Source organism: Loxodonta africana, chromosome 14, assembly GCF_030014295.1.
Source record: "Loxodonta africana isolate mLoxAfr1 chromosome 14, mLoxAfr1.hap2, whole genome shotgun sequence".
Lineage (NCBI taxonomy): Eukaryota > Metazoa > Chordata > Mammalia > Proboscidea > Elephantidae > Loxodonta > Loxodonta africana.
Window position 1 is genome coordinate 88,694,443 of NC_087355.1, and position 26,845 is coordinate 88,721,287.

At 42.2% G+C, this 26,845-nt stretch overlaps 2 protein-coding genes across 9 annotated transcripts in view; both read right to left on the minus strand.

Moving 5' to 3' along the window:
* PTK2 (protein tyrosine kinase 2) overlaps window positions 1-26,845 on the minus strand; it is a 252,340-nt gene that overhangs the window by 142,849 nt on the left and 82,646 nt on the right. For all 8 annotated transcript variants that reach the window (XM_064268126.1, XM_064268121.1, XM_064268124.1 and 5 more), the window contains 2 exons: window positions 13,997-14,163; window positions 2,102-2,189 (listed from right to left, as the gene is read on the minus strand). In XM_064268126.1, coding sequence (XP_064124196.1) covers window positions 2,102-2,189; window positions 13,997-14,163 — 255 coding nt within the window. The remainder of the gene's footprint in view (window positions 1-2,101; window positions 2,190-13,996; window positions 14,164-26,845) is intronic.
* On the minus strand, window positions 5,827-10,675 carry LOC104845737 (uncharacterized). The gene has a single exon (XM_064268129.1). It carries the CDS (start codon window positions 10,578-10,580, stop codon window positions 9,783-9,785), a length of 798 nt encoding a protein of 265 aa, XP_064124199.1. The 5' UTR covers window positions 10,581-10,675; the 3' UTR covers window positions 5,827-9,782.

Below are 26,845 nucleotides of genomic sequence, written 5' to 3' on the forward strand. Positions count from 1 at the left end.
CATTTAATCAACACCCTGTTCCTACGGGATGGGTACATTTGCAAATTTTAGTAGACGAGAAGACCAAAGCTAGCGGGGTAGGTCAAGTCACAGTGCTGCTCAAAGCACAAGGCACACAAAAGTGTTCACTGCAACTCAATATACCCCGTTGAGAGAAGCCTCGCCTTACACTTCGTTTTCCTCTTGGGCTTTATAGAGATGACTCAACTCAATTATACAGACTGCAACAAGGTATACCCTGTTAATAAAAGAAAACCGGGGGTACACTGGCATGTGCAGCACCAACTTTCAATTGTATAGCTAGAAAACAAAGTCTTCCAAAAGGAAAAAAGAAAAACTAGAACAACCTAGTAACAGTGTGAAAGGAACAAAAATGTTGCTGAGTTTTAGGTTAGCCTAGAAATTATAAAAAGGACTAACTGTGAGCTATTTAGGCCTGTATTACGCATTCTGGAAATCAATGTCACTAAAGTAGCTGTATATTTCCTCAGTGGGAAGATTTTTCAAAGAAATGATGTGAATACTGATACAGAACCCATTCAAGAGAGAAAAATACGATGTAAATACGTAATAAAAGAGGAGTCACCAAAATAAGACACCCACTGGATTTCTAAAGGGTAAGATGTACGAACATACGGGAAGCGTTTTGTAACCTGGGATCTGAACATGCCTTCTCTCTTTCCATCTTGCCAAACCTAACTCCCTCTTCCATTCAATTCGGTATTATTGTAAACCTTCAAAACTTTTCACGAGTCGCCCATGTGATACCTTATATTTCCTAGGTGACTTCTATCTCACAGACAAGGAGAAAACAGACCCTGACAGCTTCCTGCTCTAACAGGCTGGATCTTCTCAGCAGAATATCCATCCTTATCTCACAGAGGGAAGGAACACAACTGACCTTTTCATCTTCTTCCTTATCCATCTAATCTACCATTTCTCCTTCCTCACATTTGAATGCCTAGACTTATGCAATAGGCCTTTTCTTCCTTATCTTCATGCCCCATTTTAGTTCAATCTGAGTTCTGTCAAATCCATTCACCTAAATTATACTTACCACCAAGCTCTTATACATTATGTCTTTCTAATCTCTTGCCTGAATTGTTGATGAGCCTTCTAAATGACAGCCCGTCTGGGTGGTCTTATTAAACAACACATTTCTGACCAAGGTATTCACTAGTTAAATTCTTTAAATGGCTCCCAGTGCTTTACAGGACAAAACCCCAAGTCCTTTATTTACATGACACGGTCCCTATCTTTCTCATCAGTTTCTTCTCAAACCATCTTAGCGCAGAGTTAAATGCACCATGCTTTCTCTCTCCTGAGTTCTTGCCAAGAAAGCACCCCTCTCCTCTCTACCGAAGGAGACACAGCTGCAAAGACACGTGACTCTAAATCTACCTGGGGTTAGCAGACCCTTCCCACGCATGCACGCTCAACATGGCTTGTGTCTCCTACTGGCACAGGGCTGAACACAAAGTAACCGCTCACAGGAGGACTTGCAAGGAAAGCACTATGTCATTAATTTCTGCTTCCCTGGCCCAGAGTAGAATATTAATCTTATTAAAACAAAAATTTATCAAGTACATTTAATGGCAAAATTGTATGCACAAATGTCTCTTCGATATTCGCAGGTCATGTTTTTTGGGTATTCTTCATTAACACTAATCAGTAACATTTATTTAGTTGTAAAATTGTGTTTGTTGGTTCCTTATGCCACCTACACTTACTGCCTAACTAATACCTTAAGGGGCAAAAAGCAAGCTATTCTTAGTGCAAAAAGTCAATTTTTGCTTTATCATGTACACTGCTACAGGTTATATGGGTATGGTTGGCTCTGACCATCAATTCTATATATGACGAATTTGTTGCTATTCAAGAGTGACAATAGTACTTGAATTACAGTGAAGACAATGGCTGTGTCCCTTAGAACTTACTGTCTCCACATAAAGTAATTCTCTCTTAAGATTTGTCCAAGCACACAAAAGTTTACAAAGTCTTTAAAGTCCAAGTTAATGAATTTCTAATTCTAAAATCCAAACACGTAATAAATAGTATTCAAAGATACAACAAAGAAGTATATTAAAGCACCCTCCTATACCTGTTGATAGAAGAAATTCAAAGTTGGCTTATCTTCAGTAAACTGGTTTAGAAATCCTTTTGGCAAATAACGAATTCTCAATTCATATCTAAAAAATAATTTACAAAATAGAACAATTAGAAATAAGTCATTTTTTCAATTCATCATCTGCAATTACAGTATTGTGACTACAGCACTGCCAGTCACTCTGAAATACGATTTACAGAGTAAGACACACGACTGGTCCCAGGACCCACGGGCCGAAGCCAGCACGGCCTCCACCAGCTTGAGTCCAGCGCAACCAGACGGCGCCCGGCCACCACGACCGACTGCTCCGACAGGGGACGCAGTAGAGGATACCCGGCAGGGCTGGAGAAAAACGCACAACCAAATTCTAACTCACAAAGAAAGACCAGACTTACTGGCCTGACAGACTGGGGGAGCCCTGAGAGTACAGTCCCTGGACACCTTTTTAACTCAGAATTAAAATGACTCCTGAGGTTCATCCTTCAACCAAAGATCAGACAGGCCCGTAAAACAAACAATAATACACACAGGTCAACCCCACACACGGAACTGAACGGGCACACCAGCCCGGGGCAAGGACGAGAAGGCAGGAAGGGACAGAAAAGCTGCACAGGTGGAAATGGGGAACCCAAGGTCAAGGAGGGGAGAGTGTTGACAAGTTGTGAGGTTGGCAAGCAATGTCACAAAACAATATGTATATTAATTGTGTAATGAGAAACTGATTTGCTCTGTAAGCCTTCATCTAAAGCACAATAAAAAATACATAAGCTAAAATATAACCAACTGAGTTTTAAATGTAAACTTTTTATTTTGCAGCACAAAATGGTACACACACCAAAAGTATGCAGGGCTCGTGCTCCTGACATGACGAGAAGCCCAGAAGCCCTCCAGCTCCGCGTCACTTCCACCACCGCCTGCCAAGGAGAAACACCGTCCTGGCCTCCACCATCTTCCAGGAGCTTCCGCAGGTTCCTAACTCAGCATTAATGAAACCGCACAGCGTGCAACTCTGGACAAAACGTGTGTGAGGTTCATCCACGACTGGGGGCTGCTGTCTGTTCACTTTCATAGCTGCTCCACGGTATGAACACCCCGGTTATTTCCAACCCACATTATTATTGATGGCCACTGGATTTGTTCCTCTTTTTGGTTATTAGGAAGATCACTGCTCTGAACACTGTACCTTCGGGTGAATACAGGTCCACGTTTCTGTCGGGTAGGTACCATCGCGTAGAATCACTGGACCCGGACCTAGGTTAGCGTCGGTGGGTATTACTGAACAGCGGGCCAAAGAGGCTGTGCCTGTTCCCACTCCTGCCAGCAGCATAGGGGTGCTCTGGCTCCCCTTTATCCTCACCCCGACTTGTACTTATTTTTCCTTTTTAGGCACTCTGGTGAGATACTGTTTAATAGGGCAAGGCAGCTTTAACTGGCATTTCCTTGAGGACTTAACGAAACTGGGCACTTTTTCTTATGGTTACTGGCCATGTGGAATAGTGTCTTTTGAGAAGCGCCTATTCATGTTTTTGTCCATTTTTTTCTATTGGGTTGGCTCTGTTCTCCTCACTCCTCATCCTTCGTCATTGATTTGTAGGTGCTCTTTACATATTCCAGGTATGAGGCCTTTCACAGATGTAGTGAATCTCCTCTTCCATTCTCTTTACGATTATCTTTTGAGGAAAAAAAGGTTCTTAATTTTTATGTAGTCCTATTTGTACTTTTTAGTAAATTCTTTTAATGTTTTGTTTATAAAATACCTTAGTTTCTTACTCAAAGGTTATAAAAACATCAATTTTTTTTCCTAAAAGTTTTATTATTTGACCTTTAAAAAAATGCAGTTGGCTCATAAGGAAAAACATGCAAATGGAAATAAATCAGTACAATTCTTTTAGTTCCTGTTAAGGCCAAAAAACATGCTAGACACACACATACAGGTTCTGCTAAGATTTTTAAGTGTCCATCCCAGTAAAGCAAACGACGGTCAAGCAATGAGGTGCCGTTTCAGTTTGGCTCTCAGTAAGAGTTTCTAGTATTGCGGATATTTTACACTGGCCACTTATTGAAAGAAGCAGAACAGGCCTCATTTATTGTGAATTTAGGACTTACTGGGCACTTCTCTTAATCCACGTACTAATCGGAGAACGGAAGTGTAATCATCCACACTCTGCAGACTAGCACAAGGATGCTCAGCAAGAATAAGTCATCGGTTCCAAGGTCAGACACTCAGGGTTCACACAATCCCAAAGCAAGAGGCTTAGTGATTAATGCCATTCCCATTTTAAAGATAAGGATACTGAGGTCCAAAATCAAACAGCTGGCTCCACATCCATTCTCCTTGCACCCATTTAAATACTAACTGTCCCCGTGCCGATGCTGAAGTTGAAGTGGATAACAATTAACATTTGCTGAGCGTGGCATGTGTGACAGGAATTCTGATGGCCATCTTACAGAGATGACTTTTTACTCAACAACAACCCTACAAGTAGAAGGAATGTGGACTCTGGATCAAGACTGCCAGGATTAATCCCCGGCTCCAACACTTCCTCGCCATCTGCCATCACCGCTCTGTGCCTCAATTTCCTCCTCACGCTGTTGTGAGAAATAAATGAGCTTGTAATCCCCAAATACCCAGAACACTGACTCCAGAGAAATGTCCAGCCTTCCCTGGACAATTTAGGACATGTTATTCCTTAGCCATTTCAAGTACTAGATTTCTTTCTACGGCAACAGGATCACTTCACTTCAACAGTTAGAGAAGTACCAATTTAAGGAAGGATCACTTTACTCCTCCTGAAGTTCTTAATAAATAACGCTCCTCTATTTCATGTATACGGCATGTCATTTCAAAACAACACTGAAAATTGTATCAAAACCACTATCTACAAAGTCCTGAAATATCATTATTCATTTTCTTTTGCCATTGTTGAAAAAGGACACCTTTCCTTTATTTAAAGAACTTTTTTTCCTCCTGCAGAGGCCTTGGGGAAAAGCCCCATCTCCTCCCACAGCAAGGAGCTGTTACACAGCAGTGAACAGAGGCGCAAGGAGCTGAAGAACGTGAGCCACATCTTGATAACAACTGACGGACTTTCCTTCTCGGTTGCTCAGAAAGGCAGGGCTTGGAAAAAGCCCCACGAGGCTCTCCCAAATGCCAGGAGGGCCATCTCTTAGACCTGGGCCTCAAAGCCCTGAATTCAACGTCTGAAAACAGTGCCATTTCCCCAAAAGCTCTCCCAGCCTAGTCACTGCTGACTGATCCAGCACAGACACAAAATGGGCCAGGCCGTTTCATATAGGTGATTTCAGGCAGTTAACTAAAATTTAATTACCTACATGCAAAATTTTAAAGTTTAATCTCACTAAATTGTAGATATGAAAAATGTTGAACTGGTAACGTGATGCTATCTATATTTTTACAACAACTAAGAAAAAAAAAAATGATGGAAATCTCTCAAAATTTCACAATGTTTTTGCTGCATTATAAACTAGGCATGGCATTGTACCTTTAAAGTTTTTTGGCTGACTCAAGAGCCTAACAAACATTACTTATCTAACTGGGATCTCCCAGGAGCCCAGAACAGGTAAGGAAATTCCTGCCTGTTCCTGGATAGACTGGGTAGGTACAAGAGACAGGCAGGTGGACACATGCAAACCAATGAGGGATTTTCAAACTCCGCCTCAGAACTGTGCGCTTCAGCCCAAATTCCTCAGGGGCCCTGAGGGATGGGGGATGCTGACCCTGCAAAGGCACGGGCCCTCTAGTTCCCTCTGAGTTTACTGCTCCCTTGTTTATACTTCCCATACGGTTTTATCCTAACAATATTTGCCTCAAGTTTTTGTTGCTTTTTACTTATCATGCCGTATGTAATCTTCCGGGATTTACTGAATTTTTTTAGTTGAGGTAAAATGCATATAAGCTGAGCCACTGTGAAGTGTACCAGTCGGTGGCTTTTAGCACAGCCACAATGCTGTGCTGGGACTCAATTTTGTCACTCAGTGTGACACTGCTAAGATCTGTCCACACAGTGCATCCATGTTGCTGCGTGTATCCGCAGTTCCTTTACCATGTGAACACTCCGCAACTTACTTAGCTGTTGCTGTTATTGGGTTGTTCCAGGTTTCTGTCACAAAGAGCATTGGTACGAACACCATTGGGTCTCTCTCCTAGTACAGACATGCAAAGCGGAACTGCAGGATTATAGGAATGTAGTAATTTGACTTTCCAGAGAATGCTGTTTTCCTAGGTGGTCTAACCAATTTACGTTCTCCCCAGCGGTGCAGACTAGACCCTGTGGGCCCACATCCTCTCCAGCTGTTGACACTGTAGGTGACCAACCCAACGATGTAAGACGGAATCTCACTATGGTCTAGGTCTGCATTTTCCTGATGTCTCATGAAGTCAACAATGTCTTCCTAGGATGACTAGTCAAACTTGTTTTCCCTTTTATGAAAACACCTTCATCACGGCTCTTGCCCATTTTATTGGGTTGCCTGCAATTTCCGTATTGACTGTAGACATTCTTTATATCCTCTCAACACCATCCTTTGTCAGCTACCTGTGTTTTATCTTCTCCAGTTTGCAACCTGTCCTTGTACTTTCTTTCATATAACTTTTGACAGCAAGAAGGTCTTAATTTTAACTTGGTGAAATTTCCCATTCTTTTCTTTTATATGCAAAAGTTTCGGGATCTTATGAAAACCTGCCTACACCAGAGTCAGAAACAGATCCAATTATATTTCCAACTAAACTTTTTTGAGGTTCTGCTTTTGACACTTCACTACGATTCTCACTCACGCTGATTTCTGAGGGATGTGTGAGGCAGGATCTAATTTGGCTGTTGCCTCCCCAAATGGAAGGCCATTATCACATGGGCCCTCCCTTTCCCTAGTGACGTGCCAGGACACCTCCATAAGGTCACCCAGCATGAGACAGTTAAGAGCAAGTAAGTGCACTGCAAGCCAGCTCACCACCATGTTGGAGGAACTGAGGACTCAAGGGGAAAAGTTTACATTTCAGGCTTCCCCAACAATATGAAAAGATCCCATAGAAGACAGCACACAAGCACAACTTGTATTCAAAAACCTCACAGGAATGGAAGCTGATATCCAATTATTCTGACCTTTCCCAACACTTTCACTTTAATATGAAAACCTTACATCTCAGAATTAAATCCAGAACCGCAGTCGCCCTCACAGATCCACCTACGGACTAAGAGAAGGTACCTGCGAGTGCGAGAGGACACTGATGAGATGTTCTGTTCCTTGTAATAAAGTTATACAACTCTCACGAAGTAGAAAGGAAACAGCTGAGTGCACGGGTTCATTTTCCAGCCAGCCATCCAGTTAGACTGCACGAGCCTTGGGAAAGTTACTAAGCCTCTCTAAGCCACAGTTTCTCACACCCACTTGGTAAGACTCTCATAATACGAACTAATATTGATAAAATATGTCAAGCACTAAGGACAATGGTTGACATGTAGTAAGCAACATAAGTTAATATGGTAATATTGTTATTAATCAAAAATAGTGTCTAGTTCTTAGTTGAATACAGGTCTCTACATCATCATATTTGTTTATGGGCTTACTTTATTAACTGCATTATCAATACATTCATTTATTCAATTTTTATTCAACAAGTGCCTACTCTGTACCAGGCATGACTAGGAACCAGGCAAAGAGCAGTAAATAAGACAAGCTCTCTGAGGAAGAAAAATAAACAAACACACAACGTCAGTCCTGATGAGTACTGTAACACATTAACAGTGTAAGCTGGTGGAGAATCACCAGGAGCAGCAGGTAGAGTGGGCCCTTCAGGTAGCATGGTGGGGGAAGGTCGTGGGAAGCAGTGACAGTTGGGCACCTGCCCAAAAGAAAGTGAGGTCCATGCCCGGCACGGGGGCATACTCAGCACAGTCACACCAACTTCAAGGGCCCCAACTGAGCAATAAGCATGGCTTGTTCAAAAGCAAATAAGAACGCCAGTCTGGCTAGAGTAACTGAAAAGTTCTGAAAGATAATGGCAAAAAAGGGAGATGAGATGAAGGAAGCTTAAGGTAAGATGGGTGGCTACACTATTCAACAGAAAGAAAACACTGAATTAGACCCCAACCTGAGTATTTATGAAAAAATTTATGAAAATGATCCCAAAATAGAGTTAAACCGAAAACTGAATTGTTAAAGGGACCAATGAAGCTGGAGTCAAGGAAGGGGAGGAAGAGCAGAAGGAACTAAGGGCTGAGATGTCAGAAACAGAATATGCTCCAGGTGTGCTGAGGTATGGGGGTGTCTGAGCAAGACTGATTTACACATTTAACTGGATGGTTGAGAACCGTAAACAGCCAGCAGCAAGCCCTGTCAGCTCTCTTAAAAACACACCCCCGTGCACCTGTCTCTCTCTGCTTCCACGACTCCTCCCCAGCCCACCATCTTTTATCCTTTTTGCCTGGGTTATTGCAATAACGTTATTGGTTTCCCTGTATCCACCCAACTGACTGTGTAAATGTAATGCCAAAGGCAGGCCCAGGGAGAGTAGAAAGAGAAGAAGTCACGAGGCACACCAAAATTTAAAGGTGAGGCAAGGGAAGGCTGAACCTGAGCAGTCAGTGAAGTGGGAAAACCAGGAGAGCCCGGTGCCCAGGAAGTAGAGAAAGCATCCGAGAGAGCAGGAAACGGTGAGCGTGTCCAACACTGCGGAGGGCTGAGGGTGGCCAGAGACAGGCCAAGGGCCAGTGCATCATAAAATAAATTAATGCCAGACCATCAGCAAAGCTGAGTGTTTTACTATGAACCACAAGTTGTTTAAAAGTGTGGCTTTTAACTGATAAATATGCAGGATTCCGTATTTCTCCATCAGAAAGAATTGTTAAATGCATAATTCACATCTGTTGTTTACTATCACTTATATTCTTCCTTTTTCAATTATTATAAACCTGTTGCCGTTAAGTCAATGCCGACTCATAGCGACCCTACAGGACAGAGTAAAACCGCCCCATAGAGTTTCCAAGGAGCACCTGGTAGATTCAAACTGCCAACGTTTTGGTTAGCAGAAAACCAAAAAAATCCCACTGTGGTCAAGTCAATTCTGACACATAGCGACCCTACAGGACAGAGTAGAACTGTCCCATAGAGTTTCCAAGGAGCGCCTGGCAGATTGGAACTGCCGACCTCTTGGTTAAGAGCTGTAGCACTAACCACTACGCCACCAGGGTTTCCTTTCAATCATTAGGAGAGGTATGTTTATTCTTTTATCATTAACATTTTCACTTTATGTATTTTGAGCAATGTCTTTAGGAATTTACAAGTTTAACAGTTCTATTTCTATCTTAAATTCCTAGTGAACTGAAACCTCTACTGTTATATACTACCCCCCATTCCTACTAATGCTTTTGAGCCTACAAACCTTTTTCATATGCTTTTAATACTGCAATACAAACTGCCCCCACCCCCGAGTTATTACTCACCTGTTACATTCTGTTTCCTCCCTACCTGTCCTTATGTTTTATGTTTTGTTTTAACTCTCTCTAGTTTATTGCATGAAGGAGTTACACTAGTTCAAGTTAAAAGTGGACCCTGAATAGTTACATTATACAAACTGTGAGGTTTTAAACTCGTCACAAGGGACAGAAGTGACATTTTCTACTCACTGCAAGGAAATCCTCACTCACACACACAGCACCTAAAGCCCATGAACCTGCAGGGGCTGGTCCTCAGCCAGGCCAGTCTCTACACGGAACTGATGAACCTGCAGGGGCTGGTCCTCAGCCAGGCCAGTCTCTACACGGAACTGATGAACCTGCAGGGGCTGGTCCTCAGCCAGGCCAGTCTCTACACGGAACTGATGAACCTGCAGGGGCTGGTCCTCAGCCAGGCCAGTCTCTACACGGAACTGATGAACCTGCAGGGGCTGGTCCTCAGCCAGGCCAGTCTCTACACGGAACTGATGAACCTGCAGGGGCTGGTCCTCAGCCAGGCCAGTCTCTACACGGAACTGATGAACCTGCAGGGGCTGGTCCTCAGCCAGGCCAGTCTCTACACGGAACTGATGAACCTGCAGGGGCTGGTCCTCAGCCAGGCCAGTCTCTACACGGAACTGATGAACCTGCAGGGGCTGGTCCTCAGCCAGGCCAGTCTCTACACGGAACTGATGAACCTGCAGGGGCTGGTCCTCAGCCAGGCCAGTCTCTACACGGAGCTGGCGTATGCTCTCGCGCTGGTCATCCCGTGGCTGAATTACCTCCCCATGCCCTGGCTGCTCAACTGTACAGCTGCTGCATGTGAACTTCTGAAGTGCTTTCACTAATTCATTGTTATCGTAATCCTCAGTGATCCCCTGGACAGCCGTAAGGGTCTTCCTGCTGCTTCTCTGTCGGAGTCTTTTATGGATAAAATCCTCAGTCCCGGCAGGAAACAGGCTGTCACCCTCACCTGCGTCAGCTGAGGGGTGGAAGGAGTGGAGGTTCCGGAAAGCAGACATGCCATACAACTCCTTTTCCTGGGTGGAGACGGCCTGTGGAGGGCGGTGGCGGGCAAGAGGGACGGGGCATGGGGAAGTGAGGGGGCTGGAGGGAGAGGCTGCTGCGTCCTCCGTGGCAGCTCAGTGACTAGGCACGTGAGTTTCTCAAAGTGGAAATCCCAACTCATTAGTGGGCTGTGAAATTATTTATTTATTTATTTTAAAGAAGTAAAACAGAACAGAGGGAATTGAAAACCTTAGACTTTATAGTGTAAATAATAAGACTGAGTACAGTTTTATGAAATGCATATATGTAGAGAGAGGGACTGACTGATTATATGTATAAACTGTTCTGAGATACACCCTGTACGTGTGTATTGGATCTCAAAGTAAAATGTATTTATTTTTGTTTAAGTCCAAGAAAAACGTTTGAAAATCACTGTTTTAGGTATCTCTTATAAAAAGCAGATAGCTGATATCCTGTAACATCATGTACCAGCAATCTCTGCCTTCCCACTGGAAAGTTAAGACTATTTATATTTACTCTTAGTATATTTGCATTTATTTCTAAAATCTTATTTGTGCTCCCTACTTATCCTGCTTTTCCATGCTTGCTTTTTCTCCATTTCTTGCCTTCTTTTGATGGCCTGTCTCAGACCTATTTGTACATGCACTGTCTTACCATCTACTCCTTACGTTTCAATAATAACCCAAACGCAGGATTTGAAGACGTGGCTGACAGCGCTGTAGTTCTGATGTGCATGCTACCATCCAGTACTTTCGCTCTACTTTTTAAACATAAAAATCAGATGTTATCACTATTTTTGTTTCATGGAGCCAACATCTATTTAGATCTACCTTCTTTTTTTTTTTTTTTTCTGCTACCACTCCTTGCAAGTATCTTCTCCCAGTTTGCAACGCAAATCTTCCTTCAGAGATCATTTTCCTTTTTCCTGAGGTAATCTGTCAGAGGTTCCTTTGGTGGGAAACTCTCTAAGGAAAATGTCTCCATCTCACCCTGTTCTTCAAGGAGAATTTAACTGGGTAAACAAATACAGATTACCAGTTCCTTTTTCTCACCATTTTGAATCTACTACTCCACTATTTTCTCGGCATCTATAGCTGTTGCTATTTACTACAGTCTGCCTAAGTGTAGATTTTGTTTATAAACCCTGTTTGGATTTGAAGTTAATACTGCATTTGAGGATTCGAGTCATCCACTGATTATAGAAAATTGTCAGCCATTATCTCTTTGGACATTTGCCCTTCCCATTCTTTTTATTCTTTCTATAGTTTCTAGAATGACCTTCTCATTTTTCATTTACATAAACTTGTTTTCATATTTTCCACCTGCTCATCTATATTATATTTTGGGCAATTTTCTCAGATCTACCTTCTTTACTAAATTTTCAGCTATGTCTAATTCTGCTGTTTTATCCATTCAGTGATTTCTAGAACTTCTATTTAGTTCATTTTCAAATCTGCTTGGTTATTTGGGATAGTCTCCTGTTCCTTTCTGATACTTTAGATTCCCCCTCATTTTAACATATAGAGCAATCAGTACTAACCCTCAGTATTACCCTGTTGAGAATACCATGCACATATCAATTTTATCTTCAATCACATTCTCTTCTTCCATGACCTCTGCCTACTATCCATGCAACCTTCATGAATCTGTGAACCTTAAAAGCCTAGCTACGGTCTCAGTTTCTCAGGCTACATTATTCCTACTGCAGTAGACATGCCAATTTTAAAAACCTGTACTATGAAGTCAGACAGATTCAAATCAAAGCTGTGTCACTAACTATCTACGTGACTTCAACTTACTCAATTTCCCTCAATCACCGTTTCTTCATCTATAAAATAGGGATAACGGTAGTATTTACCTCATAGTGTTGTTGGGAGCGTTAAATGAAATATACACTTTGGTATCTCTTATAAATAGCACACAGCTGAAGCAGGCTTGGCTCTTAGTAACCACTGTCAGCTGGTACTATCATCATCAATAGTATCACCACCAACAACAGTATCTTCATCACCCTTCATTCAGGTGGGCTCAGCCTAGGAGAGGTTCTACCTAACCTGGACTAAATTTTTCTTACTTTTGTGGACTCAAAAAGACTCTATTAAATGAAGTAGCACCACCTCAGTTATACTTGAAATAGGTAAAATAAATTGGCTTAAAAGAGCAAAGCCAAAGCTCCTAAACTCAGAGATTAGATTTAACAAACACTTTACTGAGCACTTACTCTAGGCAAAGCATTGTGTTAACAAATTGTATGACAGGGTTACCTATGAAATATCTATATAAATTGAGAGAATTATGTTTAATAAAAATACCTCTAAATATTTTTAACTAACATTTAGAATATCCTCGAGTGGTTTTAAAATGTTTACTTGGTAAACTAACAGTAGGTCCAATCTTCTACAGCCACTGACATAAATCAACCAAACTATATTCCCAAGAAACATTTTGTTAGCTCACCTCCAGCTATTTGATTAATTTGAAAATGCAACTATATCTCCTTTAAAATCTGTAAGTGGGACAAGATTTTATTCAACTAAAGATCTATTTACCTAAACATGTTTTTCTTTAAAAAATGTCTACCCTAATAAATTTAGATCCTGGGACTGAAAGTTACCGAAAAAAGAACGGCCTCTTTAATCTACAATTGTCTTTATTTCTGTAGCATCACTTGTAAACACGAGGACCCTTGCAGACAAGGCCCAATTTTACAAGTTAATACTTTTCTCAACAGTAACTATTTTATACATACAGTTTCCTACCACCATCTTGGTTTACACACAGTGAAAAAAATTAAGGGAAAACCCTTAAGGGAGGAGAGGGAGAACCAGGGGAAGGACGATGACAGGGAATACTTCTGACTGACTTTGAAATAATTTCAGTTTCACTGATGTTAGTACATGAATCAGTAAACGATCACTTCCTAATTTTAATATTCTAGGTGACTGTCCAATCCACACCCACTCTCTTTAGGCCCAGGTGCGATTACTGGGTACAGGAAAGCAAGCTATGTATCCCACTAGTGACATCATCAGGTGGTCTCCTCCTGGATACAGCCATCAAGTCCTGCTGCACAAAAGGCTAATATCAGATCAGAAAGTAAAAAGAATTTGGGCCTGAATTCTACTTAAAGCAGAGTTTGAAACAAAGCAACACTGAGAAATGTGACCAGCAGAAGAAAGGAATCAGATGGCTCATTAGGAACCCGAGGTTAATGATGCCCAAAGACAGACTAAAGAGGAGTTCAGAAAAGACCAGTGGTTAATAGTTAGGAAGCAATTTCACTTATACAGGGGTAGTCATGAAAATCAGTGGGAAAATTACACACAGATATACACATCCCTCGTGCATGTTTTTAACATGCAGAACTAAATCACACGTCAGTCAAACCAAAGTAGGTCTGTAATCTTACTTCCACTCCTCTGGGGGGTGTGCAAGTTCGTACTTCTCCCTCACATTGGAAACACCCATATCCAAATGGAGCCAGTGAACCTCCTCCGACAGCAGGTGACTGAGGCGGAATCCATAGCAGGCCACGTGCTTTACTTTGTGACTGTCCACTATCTTCTGAATGATGCCCTAAAACACATTCCCCCACAAAAACAACCGTTACAAGCTGGAAAACAATTATTACACTAAAGAGTAATGCAATGCTCACTTATTTTAGTTAATCAGCAGAAGCCAGCTGTAAAAGACTATCAGGTTAAATCAATTACTCAATTTTAATTAGGGCATTTTTCCTCAAATGGTATTTTTATGAACGTGGACAATTTTTTAAAAAACACCAGAAGAAGTCTTTCCCTTTTCTTTATTGATAAACAAGGTACATATACTTAAAAAAACAATTTTGCAACACCAACTTTGTAAAATCCCCAAAACCTGCTGATGCAGAAGAGCACCCTAAGAGAGTCCGTACTTTCTGAGGACTAGACCCAAACAGGGGGTTTCCCTTCTGAAACAACAAGATCACACTGTTTGAGACCGGGCTGCGACCTTAATATAAGTTAAAAAACACAACACTCAGGAACACACAAGTAAGGCCAGGTTTCTGGTAACACTGACGACACATGGAAAGTTATTTGAACTTGGAGCCAGTGAGTTTACTACTTGCTCTCTCCAGCTTATGAAGGAATTACTTTTACGTGCAGCAGTCTAAAGCACCCCAAGAATCTCACGCTTCCAGCACATGTGCCGCCCAAGTGCACGGGAGATGCAGGTCACCTTGCAGGAGGTCACCAGGACAGTTCCCTAGAGAAGCAGAGCTTTGTCCTGGGGCTGGGAAAGTAAGTGTTAGGCCGGGCTCGTCCTGTGCCTCCCCAGCTGTGGGAAATCGTGTGCGGAGATGCGTGTGAAGAGGCACGCGTGGAAGACTCACGCTGTGAGAAATCATGTAGAGATGTGTGTGAAGAGGCAACAGGTGCGGAAGACTCACATGTGAGAAACTGTGTACACAGATGTGTGTGAAGAGGCAGCACACGCGGAAGATTTGCTTGTGAACATGACAGGAACCAGCAGCTGCCCTTCCATCACGTGTGTCAACCCCTTCAATCTCTTAGGTGAATAATAAAAATGCCAATTAAAGAAAACAATCACTGGTCTTTAAAAATTGGCAATTTTTTTTTATTATACAACTAAGAATGTAAGACATCTGACAAGCTTGAGCACAAGCTGGGTATTTCTTTACTGTGGCACACTATTTCTGTGGTGAGCATGATGCTGCTGCTACTTACAACACAGAATGTTCCCAGCCCTCCCGTGAGAAAAGATAGATAGTACAACATACACTGTATACAAAAGCCACCCAAGGCCTAGGGTGTCCACCACCAAAGGTGAGGATATGTGCCCCGTCTCTGCCCTGCCAGGCACTGAGTGGGCCAAGTAGTACGGGGAGGCCCCCCTCAAGCTACAGGATCCCAGGAGGAGGTTGTTCACCAAGAGCGGAGAGGAAGGATGGACGGAGGAAGGAGTGAGGGAGGAAACTCGGTATCAGAAAGACAGTGCACACAAAGGGGCAGATTGGAGGAGTCAACCACAGCGCAGGGGAAGAGAGCTGTCTTCAGTAGAGGAAGGACTTGAGCAGCCCACACAGCTGTGTGAGACTGCGACAGGCAGGCAACATTCTGGCTTTGTGATCCAAGGCCTGGACTTCCTGCCACAGCCACTGAGAAGAGTAGTACAAGCTGTGCCCCGCACAAGGCGCCCAGCTGAGAGGGGCCAGCAGGAGAGGGAACCCAGCCTGCAGTCCAGTCTTCGCATCTTGGCTCTGAGATGGGGGTCAGCCCAGAGGAAGGGGCACCTTATTCTAATTCTAAGGTGACTTCTACAGCTTCTTCTCCTTCCCAAGATACAAATCCCTAAGCTGCAACAGACTGGAGCTGGCGCCTCTTTCAAACTCCCACAAAAGCGCCTCTGTCTCCCTGTCCCAGCTTGGCCAGTTCAATTCATAGAGCACATCACATAGAGTTTGTCCTCACTAGAGCACAGATCTGATCACATCACCTCTACGGCCCTGCTCAGCGCCACACCCTGCTCGTAGATATCTGTGTAATCATCTTCACGCACCGGGTCACCTCCTTCAACAGACCACACACAGTGCAGGTGGTATCTGTCACAACTGCCACCCTAAGACAAATCCTACCTTCTCTGCGGACTGCCAGCACAGGTTCCCTCCCTCTCCCCTGGGCTCACGGACACAGAGGAGTACACCTGCAGATACCCGGCACCAATGAGGGGGCTCAGTCTGCAACTGTGGTGCTGTTTAGGGAAAGGCAGGTCCCTGGTCTTGCAGTTCTGTGATGGTCACTTGATCACACTGCCTGAAGAATAACTTAGACCCGGGAGGACTTCGAGTTTATGTCTGCGCAGCAAACAGTTCTTCCACACTGTAGCTACCCATGACTAATCAAGGATGAAACTTCTACTATGCACCAAGAAATAAAACCAATAAGCATGTAGAAATTTTATTTAATCTTGCCTTTTCATTATGGTTCCATCTTTGTTTTGTCCTATTTATCATTCTCTGATTTTGTTCGGTGCTGCTGAGTTAGTTCCGACTCATAGCAATCCCATCCACAACGGAACCAAACGCTGACCAGTCCTGCACCATCCTCACACTCTTTGCTATGTCTGAGCCTACTGTTGCAGCCACTGTGCCAATCCCTGTCACTGAGGGTTTTCCTCTTTTTCGCTGACTCTCTACCAAGCATGATGTCCTTTTCCAGGGACTAGTCTCTCCGGTCCAAAGTAAGCAAGACGAAGTCTCACTGTCCTCGCTTCTAAGGAGCATTTTGGCTGTACTTCTTCCAAAACAGATTTCTTTGTTCTTTTCAACACTCTGAAGGGGTCTTCTGCAGCAGATTCATTCGGTGTAATACGTCGTTTGATTTCTTGACTGCAGTTTCCACGGGTGTTGATTGTGGATCTAAGTAAAATAAAACCCTTGACAACTTCAATCTTTTCTCTGTTAATCATGATGTTGCTTACTGGTCCAATTGTGAGGATTTTTGTTTTATGTTGAGGTGCAATCCGTAACGAAGGCTGTGGTCTTTGATCTTCATCAGCAAGTGCTTCAAGTCCCCTTCACTTTCAGCAGGCAAGGTCGTGTCATCTGCTTAACGCAGGTTGTTAATGAGACTTCTCCAATCCTGATGCCTCATTCTTCTTCCTATAGTCCAGCTTCTAGGATTATTTGCTCAGCATATAGACTGAATAAGTATGGTGAAAGGCTATGGCCCTAACGCACACCTTTCCTGATTTTAAAACACACAGTATCTCCCTGTTCTGTTTGAACGACTGCCTCTTGGTCTATGTACGGGTCCGCATGAGCACAATGAAGTGTTCTAGAACTCCCATTCTTCACAGTGTATCCATAATTTGCTATGATCCACACAGTCAAATGCCTTTGCATAGTCAACAAAACATAGGTAAACATCTTTCTGGTATTTTCTGCTTTCAGCCAAGATCCATCTGACGTCAGCAATGACATCCCTGGTTTTAAGTCCTCATCTGAATCAGCCTGAATTTCTGTGGTTCCCTGTCCATGTACTGCTGCTATCGTTTTTTAATTACCTTCAGCATAATCTTACTTGCATGTGATATTAATGGTATTGTTTGACAATTTTCGCATTCTGTTGGATCACCTTTCTTTGGAAAGGGCATAAATATGGATCTCTTGCAGCCGGCTGACCAGGCAGCTGTCCTCCAAACCTCTATGCATAGACAAGTGAGTGTTGACAGTCCTGCATTCGTTTGCTGGAACATTTCGATTGGTGCTCCGTCAGTTCCAGAAGCCTTGTTTTTCACCAATGCCTTCAGTGCAGCTTGGACCTCTTCCTTCAATATCACGGCTTCTCTGTCATATGCTACCTCCTGAAATGGCTGAATGTTGACCAACTCTTTTTGGTACAATGATTGTTTTTTCCTTTCATCTTCTCTTAACACTTCCTCTGTCATTCAAGTTTTTGCCCGTAGAACCCTTCAGTATTCCAACTCAAGGCTTGAATTTTTTCTTCAGTTGAGCTTGAGAAATGCCGAGCATGTTCTTCCCTTTTGATTTTCTAACTCCAGGTTTTTTAATATTTCATTATCATACTCTTTGAAGTCTTCTGTTCAGCTCTTTTACTTCATCATTTCTTCCTTTCCCTTTAGGTACTCTATGCTCAAAAGCAAGTTTCAAAGTCTTTTCTGACATCCATTTTGGTCTTTTCTTTCTTTCTAACTACCTTTTGCTTTCATCACGCATGACGTCCTTGATGTCATCTCACAACTGTCTAGTCTTAGGTCATTAGTTCAACATATCAAATCTATTCTTGAGATGGTCTCTAAATTCTTATTCTCTACTACCCCTTTAAATTTCATCTCTAACTCAATCTGGATAGCAAACAATATTATAAACATACAAGGTACCTAAATATTTAGCAACAAATGCATATTTAAAAAAAATAATTTTGAGAATTAAATATTCACTTCTAGATAAAACTCAACAAATAACTTTGATAACTAAACATTTGTTGCTGGATGTACAGGTTCCATAACTCAACAACTACTAGTAAGCACTCCTATGCAGTTACGGGCACAGATAGGTGACTGCAGCATCTCCACGCCATTAGAGGGGACTTAAAATTCTGAGAGTAAGACAAAAGCCAAATAATTTTAAAACAAAGCAGATACTCCCTGCCCACTCACAAATTCTATTGCCTATCTCCCTGTTCTGGTCAAGAACCTTCAATGGAACAGATAGTTCAAGGGAAAAAAAACAAACTCCTAAACATGTGTAAAGATTCTCAAACTCATTTACAGCACAGCCTCTTTTAAATGTACGTAACTGACATGGCAATTCCACACTGAGTAATTAACCTGCGAACAGACAACACACGGTGACGTGACACGAGTACAGCTATGTTCACTGCAGCATGCTCAGTCAGGAAAGCACCAGTCTGGAAACGACCAACTGTCCACTGACGGGGAAAAGGCTAAGTATTTACAGTCATTCCTTCAAGTGGAAGACGCTACAGCCCACTAAAAGGAAAAAAAATGTATCTACATGTCCTTTTATGGAATTATCTTCAAGATTACTTAACCAAAACCAAACCAAATCCATTGCTGTTGAGTCGATAAGACTCACAAAAACCCTAAAGGACAACGGGGAGCTCCTCAAAACCAAACACCTATGCTCATCCAAAGACTTCACCAAAAGACTAAAAAGATTACCTACAGGTTGGGAAAAAGTTTTTAGCTATGACATTTCCAATCAGCACCTGATCTCTAAAATCTACATGATACTGCAAAAACTCAAATACAAAAAGGCAAATAACCCAATTAAAAAATGGGCAAAAGATATGAACAGACACTTCACTAAAGAAGACATTCGGGTAGCTAACAGATACATGAGGAAATGTTCATGATCATTAGCCATTAGAGGAATGCAGATCAAAACTACAATGAGATTTCATCTCACTCCAACAAGGCTGGCATTAATTAAAAAAACACATAATAATAAATGTTGGAGAGGCTGTGGAGAGATTAGAACACTTATACACTGCTGGTGGGAATGTAAAATGGTACAACCACTTTGGAAATCGATTTGGCACTTCCTTAAAAAGCTAGAAATAGAACTACCATACAAGCCAGCAATCCCACTCCTTGGAATATACCCTAGAGAAATAAGAGCCTTTACACGAACAGATGTATGCACACCCACGTTCATTGCAGCACTGTTTACAATAGCAAAAAGATGGAAGCAACCGAAGTGCCCATCAATGGATGAATGGATAAATAAATTATGGTATAGTCACACAATGGAATAGTACGCATCGATAAAGAACAGTGAGAAATCTGTGAAACATTTCATAACATGGAGGAATCTGGAAGGCATTATGCTGAGTGAAACTAGTCAGTTGCAAAAGGACAAATATTGTATAAGACCACTATTATAAGAACTCAGGAAATAGTTTAAACAGAGAAGAAAATATTCTTTGATGGTTACGAGAGGGGGAATGGAGGGAGGGTGAGAGAGGGGTATTCACTAATTAGATAGTAGATAAGAACTACTTTAGGTGACGGGAAAGACAACACACAATACAGGCAAAGTCAGCACAACTGGACTAAACCAAAAACAAAGAAGTTTCCTGAATAAACTGAATGCTTCAAAGGCCAATGTAGCAGGGGCAGGAGTCTGGGGACCATGGTTTCACGGGACATCTAAGTCAACTGGCATAATAAAATCTATTAAGAAAACATTCTGCATCCCACTTCGGAGAGTGGTGTCTGAGGTCTTAAATGCTAGCAAGTGGCCATCTAAAATCCATCAATTGGTCTCAACCCACCTGGATCAAAGGAGAATGAAGAACACCAAGGACACAAGGTAATTACGAGCCCAAGAGACAGAAAGGACCACATAAACCAGAGACTACACAGCCTGAGACCAGAAGAACTAGATGGTGCCCTGCTATAACCGATGACTGCCCTGACAGGGACCACAACAAAGAACCCCTGAGGGAGCAGGAGAGCAGTGGGATGTAGACCCCAAATTCTCGTAAAAAGACCAGACTTAATGGTCTGACTGAGGCTAGAAGGACCCTGGTGGTCATGGCCCCCAGACCTTCTGTTGGTCCTGGATAGGAACTATTCCCAAAGCCAACTCTTCAGACAGGAATTGGACTGGACAATGGGTTGGAAAGGGATGCTGATGAGGAGTGAGTTTCTTGGAATAGGTGGACACTTGAGACTATGTTGGCATCTCCTGCCTGAACGGTAGACGAGAGGGTAGAGGGGGTTAGAAGCTGGCGAAGTGGACACGAAAAGAGAGTGGAGGGAGGGAGCGGGCTGTCTCATTAGGGGGAGAGCAACTAGGAGTATGTAGCAAGGCGTATATAAGTTTTTGTGTGAGAGACTGACTTGATTTGTAGACTTTCACTTAAAGCACGATAAAAATTAAAAAAAAAAAAAACCCTATAGGATAGAGTAGAACTGCCCCATAGAGTTTCCAAGGAGTAGCTGGTGGATTTGAACTGCCAACTTTTTGGTTAGCAGTCAAGCTCCTAACCACTGTGCCAACAGGTCACCCATGATTACTTAAGTGGAGAAAAATAAAGCATTTAAGAGTATGTAGGGTGTTACCATTTCTATATAACCCACACATATACAAACACACAAGTAGGTATATATAATATTTCAGGAATACATGAATTCAGAAAAGTGACTGTCCCAAGGGAGCAAGAATGGGACAAGGGTTATAATAACCCACTGAAGGTAGCAGAATTAAATTTAATTTTCTTAATCTGGCTTTGAAGGCCCATGACATTCTAGTCCTATTATATACAATACAATATTGGGCTATTCTGAAACCTCCATTTCTCCGTTTACCTCGTATCTTGGGCCTCAGAATACAATTTTCCTGACTAAATTCTCAAATTACACATTCATGGCCAAAGAATTATTTTTCAGGCTGAAAACAAAAGAAATCAATGTCCTTGCCATGCTTATACCTTATTAGCAACACAGCACTGCAGTGCACAGGGCCCTTTTACTAATGATGGGTAGTTACTTTCTTGGTTAGTCAATGCCTCGTCCGGGGAAGGAAAGATGCAAATGCAAAGAACATTGCTGAGAACATCCTTGTAGTTATGTCTTCATATATATGTACAAGCATTGCTTAGAAACAGGCTGCTGGCCAGAAGCTACTTAAAATTTAACATTTTGATAATTACAGCCAATTTCCCCACCCACAAAACCATACCAGTTATACTTGGCACATAGTGTTATACCTCATTGTATCACCTAATTGTTTCATCGGAGAGAGCCTATGGTGTTAACTTTCTACATCCTTCTATCACTGCAGATGCTGTCTTTCTACCTTTCCTTGACTGATAATTTATCTGGTATAGACTTCTGAGGTTCAGACCATTCTCCCTGAGCCCTCTGAAGATCCTGTCTTCCTGCATTTAGCAGCACTGATGAAAAGTGTGGTATAAATGTCATTTTTTCTCCTAGCCAGGGCACCTCTCAGGTGTCATTTAGAATTTTCCCTATATCTTTATTATTCTTCAATGTCACTACAATGTTACCAGATGAGAGTTTTATTCAGTATTGTATAGCATGGGTTAAACTCAGTAGTTCTGGGTAGCTGCTGTTGTTAGATGCCATCAAGTCAGTTCTGACTCATAGCGACCCCACGTACAACAGAACAAAACACTGCTTGGCCCTGCACCATCCTCATAATTGTTGCTATGCTTGAGCCCACTGTTGCAGCGACTGTGTCAATTCATCCCATTGAAAGTCTTCCTTTCTTTTGCTGACCCTCCACTTTACTAAGCACGATGTCCTTCTCCAGGGACTGGTCCCTCCCGATAGCATCCAAAGTATGTAAGACAAAGTTGTGCCATCCTTGTTTCTAAGGAGCGTTCTGGCTGTACTTCTTCCAAGACAGATTTGTTCATTCTTTTGGCAGCCCATGGTATATTCACTATTCTTCACCAACACCATAATTCAAAGTCATCAATTCTTCTTCGGTCTTCCTTATTCACTGTCCAGTTTTACACACATGAGGCGGCTGAAAACACTATGGCATGGGTCAGGCACACCATAGTCTTCAAGGTGACATCTCTGCTTTTCAACACTTTAAAGAGATCTTTGCAGCAGATTTGCCCAATGCAGTGTATCATCTGATTTCCTGACTGCTGCTTCAATGAGCGTTAATTGTGAATCCCAGTAAAATTAAATCCTTGACAACTTCATTCTTTTCCCTGTTTATCATGATGTTGCTCATTGGTCCAGTTGTGAGAATTTTGTTTTCTTTATGTTGAGGTGTAGTTCTCTTCACTTTTAGCAAACAAGGTTGTATCATCTACATATTGTAGGTTAATGAGTCTTCCTCCAAACCCGATGCCTTATTCTTCTTCATACAGTCCAGCTTTTCAGACGATCTGCACAGTATGTAGACAGAATAAGTATGGTGAAAGGATACAATGCTGACACACACCTTTCCTGATTTTAAACCACTCAGTATCCCTTTGGTCTGTTCGAACGACTGCCTTAACTTCAGAGTTGCTGGAGCAAGGTACTGACTGACACCTGGCAAAAGCTATGCAACGCACTAACTCTAGATAAGTGTACTGAGCACTAACTTAAGACGTATCCTGCTGTATAAGCCTGGGTTCGTGCATCGTGCACGGAGAACACACACGAGCTTTTCAGCATTGTTGAATAATCATAATTGGATTTATGCCTCCTCACATTTGATTTTGGTGAAGTCTGGAGGGTTACACTGGTTGGGGCTGGTTAAGTAGATGGAATGTACCTACGTGATTACCTCACTTTATAGACCCCCCCACCATAAACAGACGTTTAGAAACTTCCACCAGAAGCAGATCTCGTTCCTCACACCAACATGCTTCACACATATGCCAATGATGGTTCAAGCCCTGGGGAGAAACTGTGTCCAAGGCCAAGAAACCGCACCTCAGATGTCCAGCTTCCTTAAATATCTTTTTCCGTTGTTGCTGTATTGTGTTCTTCTCCTATAAACTGTGGTGTCCCAGAAATCCTTTCAACAATCAAACATTTGAACTAATTAACATGCACATTCAAAAGGAATAATACTGATTAAAGCATGAGAAAACAAACTTCTGTAATAAAACAACATAAGATTTCAAATCTCTTCCCCAATGAAAATAAATCGTTCAGTTCCTCCAAAGGTTTTGGTTCTTCTCACCCAAGCAGTCCCTTTGATAATTTCCTTCTACAGAGCACAGCAGTCCACCAGAAACATAACATGGGCCACATTACGTAATTTTAAATTGTCTAATAACCCGTTGCAGTTGAGTCGATTCCGACTCACAGCAACCCTACAGGACAGAGTTCAATTTTCTAGTAGTCACATTAAAAAAATAGATAGCGACAAGTGAACTTAATCATAATAAATTTTATTTAACTCAACATACCAAAGGTATTATCGTTTAAACACGTCATCATATGACAAACCATTAATGAAATTTTACATTCTTTTACTCGTATTAAAGCCCTTGAAATCTTGTACATTTTATTATCAGCTGCATTCAAGTGCTCAACAGCTGCATGTGGCTACTACACTGGGCAGGGTGGTTACACAGAGCGTCTAAGACCGAACGTGGAGCCCTGGTGGGGCAGCGGTTAAGAGCTTGGCTGCTGACCAAAAGGTCGACAGTTCAAATCCACCAGCTGCTCCTTGGAAACCCTATGGGGCAGTTCTACTCTGTCCTCTAGGGTCGCTATGATTCAGAATCGATTAGATGGTAACACGTTAAATGGGTTTGATAATGGTAAGCTTTATCGTTTCAGAAAATGTTTAGCACGGCTGCCCCCTGGCTGTTATACAAAGGCCGCCTTATTTCTGCCAAGTGACTGCACTCTTTAACATCCCCCCTTCCTCTTCTAAAATCATCAGGCCCTGAAATACTGTTGCGTTTCTTCCATTTCACTCTTTCCTGACACTGTGATAATTTCAGTATCCATAATGTGCCTTTGTCAGATACCTCTGCTGTGGGAGAAAGGTGTTATTAACTTACGATACATTTTTCTCCTCAGTTGGAACTTTCAACGGAGGAACAAGATTGGAAATAAATACAAAGGCCATTGACTACTCAAGAGGTTTTAAATGTTTGCTCCCTGTTTATGTTTCAGTTTTGCTTAATTTGTTTTGAATTTCTGTTAATGTTTAGAGTAAAACACGTTCTTGATGTTGAGGAAACATTCTCATATGAACCGAGAGCTGCCTTCAGGTGGCACCTTCTCTTCGATTTGTTTTCCTTACAGAGTCTTTTTCCTGAGGGATTCTCTTTGTGTAATGTCCATTTGGGGGACTGTAGCTCGTGACTTCCCTCCTTTCTCACAATCTCATGTTTCCGTTATTTTCTGGGCCTGAATCTCTCATACCCATGATATGGAAGACCTTTCGTGATCATTCGTTGAGTTGCTGCTTCTTTCGTTTCCCAATTTGGAGTCAGCTCATTGCTCACAAATTTAAACAAAAACTCAGGTGTGAAAATGGCCATTCTGAAGGGTAACCGGCCCATCTACTTCAACAAGTGAGTGTGTCTCAGTATTGTGACGTTTCCACTTGCATTTGCTTCCATGTTGGCACCAGGCCTGAACACGTGACTAGATCACATTCTGGTCTCCTGAGCTGCTCTAGACCAGGGTTTTAAATATTGTGTTAAGCTTTCTACACATAGGGTGTCTTTCTCCAATTCTGGGATATTTTCTGGCTGTTATTTCTTCAATTATTGTTTCTCATTCATTTTCTATTTTCACCTGTTGAACCTTCTAGTAGAAGGATATAAGAAATTCTGAAACTATTCTGGACCTTTTGAACACTTTCTTTCGTAACTTCATTCTCTTTCTCTGTGCTATGTTCTGTTGGAAACCCCCCTTTCATCACTCACGAATCCCTTCTGCTGCTATGATCAGTGTGCTACGTAATCAATCTTCCAGGTTTTCCTTTAACCAATTTCATTTTTCTTTTCTGTCTGTTTTTTCTCACAACCTCTTATTCTTTTTTCACAAATTCGTCTTTTCTCATCTAAGTGATTCTCTTCGCACTGTTCGCTCTCCCAGCTGCTGTGAAGCCTTCCTGTCTCAGCTCTGTTGTCTCTTGGGGCGCAGACCTTTCTCAGCTAGCTGGTGACTTGGGGCTCTTTCAGAGCATTTATCCCACGTGCCTCCTGCGTGGTGGTGGCTTCCAACCCAGCGGCCATGCAGGAGCCAGCCCCTGAGAAGGCCTGGGGACCAGCCTGAGCAGCCCTGGCTTTTAGGAAAGCAAGTATGACTGCTATAATGGTGGCAAGTATAGACTCTGGGCTCAGGGAACCTAAGGTTTCATTTCTGGTCTGCCACTTACTGAAAATGTAATCTTGGTCAAATTACTTATATTCTCTGAGGCTCCTTTTTCTCACCTGTAAAATGGGGCTGGCTCTAGATTAGACTTATACCTTCTAATTATCTCTAAAACCCAAGTATAATTATAATACTCTCCTCTTTACAGCCTCCTGTGGAAGGCAGGATGAAGGCAGAACGGCTTGCTTGGAAAATAAGACGTTTTAATGATCTAGATCTCCTAACCTTCCTTTGCAACTCATGCCCTCAACTTCCTCCTGTTCCCACTTCCTTATTCAAACTTATGCAACTGCTATTCACAGGACAAGACCAAGCACCAGGGATTACTCTGGTTTGCTACCTTTCCGAAATACTTCAACACTGCACCCGTCATACTGAAATGCAGGAACTTAAGGAGTCAGCGACCAAACACGTCCACGGACAAAGTGGGGGCTGAAATCTTGTCACGTTTGTCTTTATAGCCCCAGCATCAAGCAAACGCTTGGCATATACCAAATGCAAATAAAAATGGCTGAACGGGAGCCTTGTGGGGCGAAGTTACTACCATATCACTTTCTCAAACCTACGGAAAGGCATAAAACTAGATGACATTCAGGAATGCCTGACGAGAAACCCTGATCTGCAGCGATAAAGATATCACTGAACATGAAGCATCATTAGTAAAAAGCCACTAAAAATGTTTAGCCATGAGAAAAAAATCAGTTTACCTTATTTTAATATTAAAACAAATGAGGCCACGTGAAAAAGGTAAGACCGCGATGACAAAGCCCACACCCGTTGCTGCCAACTATGTAGATAACCAACTTAATAATAACCCTTTTCACATTCGTTCTTACAAAAAGAATCCCAATTCTATTTGAAAAGGCATTGTCCCAGCCAGCTCCTCGGACCT

What these genes read in the sequence shown, in the direction of transcription:
- LOC104845737 (XM_064268129.1), bottom strand. Translation starts at nt 10,580, where the DNA reads ATGTCTGCTTTCCGGAACCTCCACTCCTTCCACCCCTCAGCTGACGCA.